Consider the following 7,021-nt stretch of genomic DNA (forward strand, 5'->3'; position numbering starts at 1 on the left):
TGTGTAGCCTGTTCAGTAACACAGCTGGTCAGAACTGTTGTACTTGTTTGCTTATGTTTCTATGAAACTGGACACATTTCAGAAAGTACACTTTGTCTTGTCCTTATAGGTGGTTATTTAAATTAAAAGCAGCTGTGAAAGGCAAGAATCTTCTTGCTATTTGGTATGTCTGCTGCCATGAGATGGTAGTTTTTTAGAAACATGCTGTCTTCCTGTAGAGCTTGATGCAAAGCTTGCTACACTGCAGAATAACTGGGGAGACTTCCTATACCATACAATGCCAGGCACAGGAGAATAAATGCATCTTGCCAGAATGAATGAACATATGGAAGCCAACACGGTTGAGAAATAACAGAGGTGATTCTAGATGGTATCATGGTTGTATTTCCTTGACCACTCGAGATGTTGATTGTGAAACTCTCTCACACCCAAGCTCCCTGAGGAAACCAGAAAACTTATAGGAAGACTTCAGGTGGAGACCCAGGTGAAGAGCTCTCCATGGATTTGTCCCATCACTGGAGATGGGTGACCAAAAAAGGCCACATTAAGGCTACTCAGTCTCATGCGTGCAAAAGCACCCATCATGCCATCCCTCTCCCTTGGCCTGTGGTTTTAAGGATGGAGGGAACTAGTAAACCTAAGCCAGTCTTTTTTTTTTTTTTTTTTTTAAAAGACAGGATTTTGTTTTTTTTTTTTTTTTTTTTTTGGTCTCACTCTGTCAGCCAGGTTGGAGTGTAGTGGTGCAATCATGATTCACTGCAGCCTTGACCTCTGAGGCTCAAGTGATCTCCAGCTTCAGCCTCCCAAGTAGCTGGGACCACCGGTGTGCACCACCATGCCCAGCTATTTTTAAAATATTTTAGAGATGGGGTCTCCCTATGCTTCCCAGGCTGGTCTGAAACTCCTGGACTCAAGCAGTCCTCCCACCTCAGCCTCCCAAAGTGCTGGTATTACAGGCATGGGCCACACATCCAGTCTAGTGAGCCAGTCTTGCCTAATGAGTTAGTCCTCACGGCCAGCCTAACCACCAGATGCTCCCTCCTCCTGCTCCCGTGAAATACTCATGGAAAGTGTACAGACCAATGACTGGAAAAGTCATGATAAAATGAAAGGGGGAAAAAATTAGATCAGAAAACCGAGTAACAGCAGGGCTCCAGTTTTGTTTGAAATAATTATCTATTCACACCTGTAGAAACAATACTAGGAAGAAATATATTACAGTGTCCACAGTGGCTATCTCTGTAACACAGAATCATAGATGATTTTGATTTTCCTTTTTTTGGTACAATTTTTAAAAGTTTTTCTACAATCTATTTGTGCTTTGCTGCTTTGAAAAAGTGTTATTTTAGACAGATGAGGAAGAATGGATATCCCAGCCTATGTCTTTTTGAAAATAAAAGAGCAGGCTCACTGGGCAATCTTCCCATCTGCCCTGAGGCAGGCATCCTCTTGGCCACATGGAAACTTCCAGAGAAAAACTCTGCGGCAGGGGAATGCCGGAGGTACCCAAGCACGTGGGAGCTCTGGAGTGCTATAGCCCTGCAGGGGGCCTGCCTGTGAAGAATCTGTTGCTTTCGGGCTGCCCTGTAAGACTTTCTCCTTGGTTCTTCTTCAAATAAAATAGGGCAGTCCCTGTTTCAGCCTGGCCTGGGCTTCCCCCTGCTCTTCTCAGTTTACCAAAAAAATGCCACAAAGCAAAATGAGCAAACAGCATGTCTGGCCCATTTTTTTTCTTTTTTTTTGTAAGCCATTTTAAAAGGAGATAGATTTCATTTGGAAAGCATTCCAAAGAAAGGAGCATTTCTTAAGCACACATTTTGGAAAGCACAGCTCTCCTCTAGAAATTCTGGCTTTCTTAAGAAACCCAGGATTTTCTTTGAGGTGATAGCTGGGATCCAGGAAGGTTCCATCATCTCCATCCACAGTGGCTCGATTATTTTATGACATTAGCCTCAATTCACACAATATAGGTTCTTGCTACTCAGAGGTATGGCCCACTTTGCTGCAAAGATACAGACCTGCCTGCTGAGGAGTCCTGGGTCATGGCTGCGCGATGTTGGTCATGAGATACGTTGCTAGAGTCCTTTGATGCCTTCTGCTCCCACTCAACCCTACCCGCATTAGAGACCCTGAGGACCAAAGCATGACTCATTCGCTAAGGAACTCCACTCATCCCACCCGCTCTTTCCACATTCAACCTTGCTGGGGAATTCATCATTCCCATCTCAGTGATACCTCCCCCTCCAGATACACACACAACTGGGTCAAGGTCTTCCTTTTGTCTGGGTTCTAAGTCTTGCTGGAGGTGAAATTCATCCTCTTGCTCCCCTGGAGAACAGCTGTCTATAATCGACGGCTGACTACGAAGAGTGTTGTGTCTTAGAACTTTTCTGAGACACAGTCTCACTCTGTCGCCCAGGCTGGAGTGCAATGGCGCGATCTCCGCTCACTGCAACATATGCCTCCTGAGTTCAAGCAATTCTTTTGCCTCAGCCTCCCGAGTAGCTGGGATTACAGGCAGGCGCCACTACTCCTGGCGAATTTTTCTATTTTTAGTAGAGATGGGGTTTCACTATATTGATCAGGCTGGTCTTGAACTCCCAACCTCAGGTGATCTACCCACCTCAGCCTTCCAAAGTGCTGGGATTACAGGTATAAGCCACCACGCCCAGACAGAAAGAACTCTTAACAAGTGACCACTCATCCTCCTCTGTTTTTTTTTTACAATTTGTAAACACAGCTTCTGAAGACCGTCATGGAGCCTTCCTTCACCTCCTCATTCATGTTACGTTCCAGCCACTAGTGGGTTCTCTTTAAAAATTTGAACAGACAGCCCTGCAAAACCCCAGTCCCCTTGTTGTAACAGACTTCACCTGGACTCTTTTGTCTCGTTCTTGAAAAATCTACCGTAACTTATAGAAAACTCATGACTTAATGAGAGAGTGTCAATATACAGTTCTCAGCTGGTACGTGGCCATATTAAAGCCTAAGTTACATAGCTAATATCTACCCACAGACAGTAGAAATACTGCTAGTGCTCCCAGGAATTTCCGGTGCCCACCTTCTCATGTTTTATTTGGGTGGGGGGGGGTGTCTCATTTTGGACAGAAGAGGGCAGTATTGCACATACGGTCTCCCCTGTAACTGTGGCTTCCCGGGAGCCTAGAGTTTCTTATTTAATGCCTTGGAACATTCCACTTTGCTTTTTCTTAATTGTAGGCCTAAAATGGCCAGGGCAATAAGGATGCAAAGACCAACGTGAACCAGGCCTTCAAAAGCTTGTTATCCCTGATTGTCAAGGGCCTTCAGTCATTCTCCTAGTGCCCCCAGGTACTTGGTGTGTGGGTGTGAATAGCTAAAGGGTGCCATGGAGACTGGGGAGGGGACCCGTGACATACAGAGGGAGACCCGGTGGCAAGCATTGTGCAAGGGACCACAGAGGGCTTCTGAGATGGTCAGGAGGAGCTGGGGGAGAACAGCGCTCCAGGTGGAAGGAAGAGCCTCTGGGATGAGAAAGGGCTGATGTGCTGGAGGAAGAGCTGGGAGCCAGTGGGTTTTGGGTAAAGTGTGGGAACAGAAGAATGAACAGTAAGACTGGAGATGTTGGCTGGGGCCAATCACACAAGTTAAAGGCTTTAGGAGATTTGACTCTGTCCTATAATCATGGCTAACAGCGAACGTTTCCTGTGCACCAGGGAATGATTCTAAACACTTTAAGTAAAACTCACAAAACCTCCCAACGACCATGATTATCCCATTGAGAGTGGCCAGGTTCCCAGAGACAGATACTTGGGAATAGGACGTGCAGGTGTTTTCAAGAATGCTCCTGGGATCAACACCTGGGGAGGAAAGAGCCAGAACAGGCGGAGGCAGATGTAGGCCTGTGATCTAGCCTCAACAAAGGCTGGAGCCTACCCCAGGGCACCCTGCGGTGGGGACCACCCTGCAGAGATCTTCCAAGTTGGGATGAGAGGCCTTGGTGTTCACACACTTGGGTCAACCAGTCCTTAGATGCAGGTGCCCCAAAGAAGGGGGCGGGGCCTTCGGCAGCTCTCTTTGGTCAGGCTCAGTGTCCAGAGACAGACACAGCTAAGGGATGTCAGTCTGCAACACTCCAAGAAGCTGAGGAAATAAATTCTTTAGTACTGAAGTGGGTTCTGGCTAACGCAGTCCAGAGTCCACTATTCTGAGTCTAGGAAGCTTGCCCAGGGTCACGCCACTCGTCAGCAGAAGAGGCAGGACTGGAAACCAAAGCAGCCTGGCCTCAGAGTCTGACCTCTTAACCAATCACCACCATACTGCAGTGTGGACAGTGGGGCTCGATGGATTTCTAAACAGAGGAAAGTTGAGGCTCAAGTCTTTCTTTGGGAACATAGCTTTTGATGATATAAAATGAGTGGGAGATTGGAGATGAGAATACTTCTTTTTATATATGCATGCACACACCTAAAGGAAGTGCCAGCATTATTACCATTAATCTGTTCTCACACAGCTAAGACATACCTGAGACTGGGTAATTTATAAAGGAAAGGTTTAACAGACTCAGTTTCATATGCCTCGGGTGGCCTCACAATCACGGTGGAAGGTAAACAAGGCGCGAAGTCATGTCTTACATGGCGGCAGACAATGGAGCGTTCAGGGGAACTGCTCTTTATAAAACCATCAGATCTCGTGAGACTTATTTACTATCACGAGACCAGCATGGGAAAAACCCACCCCCATGATTCAATTACCTCCCACTGGGTCCCTCCCACGACACATGGAGATTTTGGGAGCTATAATTCAAGATGAGATTTGGGGGGGACACAGCCAAACCTTTGACATACACAATTCAAAAAGCACAAATGTGAAAATCAATCTTCTTACTCCTGTCCTCTCTGCTCCCCGGGTACTGCAATCCTTACCAGTCGCTTGTATATTCCCCCAGAGATAGTGTGTGCATATTTAAACAGACACAGATGGATACCATATTTCACACTCTTGGCATCACAGTATCCACACTATTCTGCACAGCTTTTCAGTATGAACACCACTTAGCTATTGCTACAGTACCATTCACACGGAGCTGTCTTGTTCCTTTAAAAACGGCAAACCTTTGCTTTGTATGGATTTACTATAATTTATTGAACCAGACCTCTCTTAAGGGAGACTTTTGTTCCCAATCTTTTAATATAGCAAATAATGCCATATCTGTACATGTGGCAGCTTGCACGTATAAGAGGATTTATATGAGATAGTCCCACAGTTACCAGATCGAGGGGTACATGCAGTTATTTTGACAGAGCCAAATTGGTCTTTACAGAAGTCAACACTCTACTCACTGTATGACAGCACCTGTTTTCCCAAATCCTGACTGCAATTTTGCCAATCTGTGAAAAATAGCAATTCACTGTGGCTTTCATTCGCTGTTTATCTTATTATGAGTGGGGTTAAGTGTCTTTTCATACCTTTAAAGATACTGTTTCCTTTCTTGGGAAAGGAAACTGTGTGCTGGCCAGCCCAGTTGAAGGAAGCAAACGGAGCCCCTTTTTGTTGAAGGGAACCCCGCCTTCAGTTGGGCTGACCGACATTGATCAGAGTCTTTGCCGATGTAAGTGGCTCAGCCTTTGTTAATTAGGCTGCTGACTCCCCACCATCTGCGGAACCATCCACCTTCTGTCTCCATTTCTGGTTTTGGTCTGTTACCAAAGCAGGGCTCTTTCCTTTTTGCTATGCATGACAAATATTCAGAATATCCTTTTAAAACGACATCTTCCAAGGGAGCCAAGTACGGAAAGCAAAACAAGGGCTCTATATTTGAGGCCAGGGCGGGATTCGCAGGGTGGGGGGCAGGGAATGTCACCGTCAAGGACATCCTGGGTTTATCCCCATCCTGGGGTCGGGGGTCTGGGTCTGTGCCGCTGTCAGCCCCCGGAAAGCTCCTGACTCCCCTGCCCCCAGGGCAGTTTCTGGGACTCACCTCCTCTCCCTGCGCGGTGTTTCTGTCTGCAGCTCATGTGCTCTTCGGTGCAGAAGGCCCTGTTCGAGGAGGAGGACCACGTGAAGAAACTGCAGCAGAAAGTCGCCACCCTGGAGAAGCGCAACCGGCAGCTCCGGGAGCGGGTGAAGAAGGTCAAGAGGTCCTTGCGGCAGGCGCGCAAGAAGGGCCGCCACCTGGAGCTGGCGAACCAGAAACTCAGCGAGAAGCTGGCTGTGGGCGTGCTGCCGCACATCAACGCCCCAGGGCCCGTGCGCGCCCCCTACCTGCGGGGTTAACGGGACGGGGGCTGCTGGGTGTGCAGGGCTAATCCTGGCGGCAATGGAGAATGAGTGAGGTTTTGTATTCATCTGTTTCAAGCGTTGTAGGAGTTTTCGTTTTTAATCACGCATTTGGTAGTCTAAATGGATAAAATGCAAGTCTTGCCTTCCCCTTGGGTGCAGCTCCTTCCTGGCCTGACCCCAGACGCAGTGCATGGAAGTCCAGAAGCAGCGGGACCACTGAGTGCTGTGTGCTGGCCTGCAAGCGGCCAGGAAAGAGCCCTGATGGGGAGAGAACATTTTAGAATCTCTAGCGTAAAAGACATCAAGGGGCTTAGCCTTTATGTCAGAAGAAAATCAGGGTGGTCCTCAGCTCCGCAGTCCAGGTCAACCATCAGTCCTGATGAGTGAGCTGAGCTACTGCTGGAACCTGCTGGTGCTTCCATATCTTTGGAAGGGATTTGTGGCCTTGCAAAGCACCCAAGATGCCTGAAAATCAACACGCACAGGGCCTCCCTATCCAGTCAGCATTTCCCTTCCAGCTGAGGCAGGTAAAGACTGAATGAGCTCATCACAGGGGAGGGAACTGAGGAGCAGGGCAGCTGGTAATTAAACAAGATAAATTACACCTGATTTCCAACACCAGCTACTAAGGATTGAAGATGATACCTATGGGCCGCATTAACACAGGGGGCAGTTGCCTTGATCAGCCTGTTGTGGGTCATCAAACTGCTTCCTAAATAGAGAGAACCTGAGCAGTATCTCAGCCACTGCTATCTTGTTT

General features: G+C 47.6%; 1 protein-coding gene across 4 annotated transcripts in view; it reads left to right on the plus strand.

Moving 5' to 3' along the window:
* CCDC3 (coiled-coil domain containing 3) overlaps positions 1–6,406 on the plus strand; it is a 133,450-nt gene extending 127,044 nt beyond the window's left edge. For all 4 annotated transcript variants that reach the window (XM_037739033.1, XM_037739032.1, XM_017529855.2 and 1 more), the window contains one exon: positions 5,992–6,406. In XM_037739033.1, coding sequence (XP_037594961.1) covers positions 5,992–6,255 — 264 coding nt within the window. In that variant the 3' untranslated portion in view covers positions 6,256–6,406. The remainder of the gene's footprint in view (positions 1–5,991) is intronic.
* Positions 6,407–7,021: the final 615 nt, after the last annotated feature.

The sequence above is a fragment of the Cebus imitator genome, unplaced genomic scaffold, assembly GCF_001604975.1.
Source record: "Cebus imitator isolate Cc_AM_T3 unplaced genomic scaffold, Cebus_imitator-1.0 Scaffold61, whole genome shotgun sequence".
Lineage (NCBI taxonomy): Eukaryota > Metazoa > Chordata > Mammalia > Primates > Cebidae > Cebus > Cebus imitator.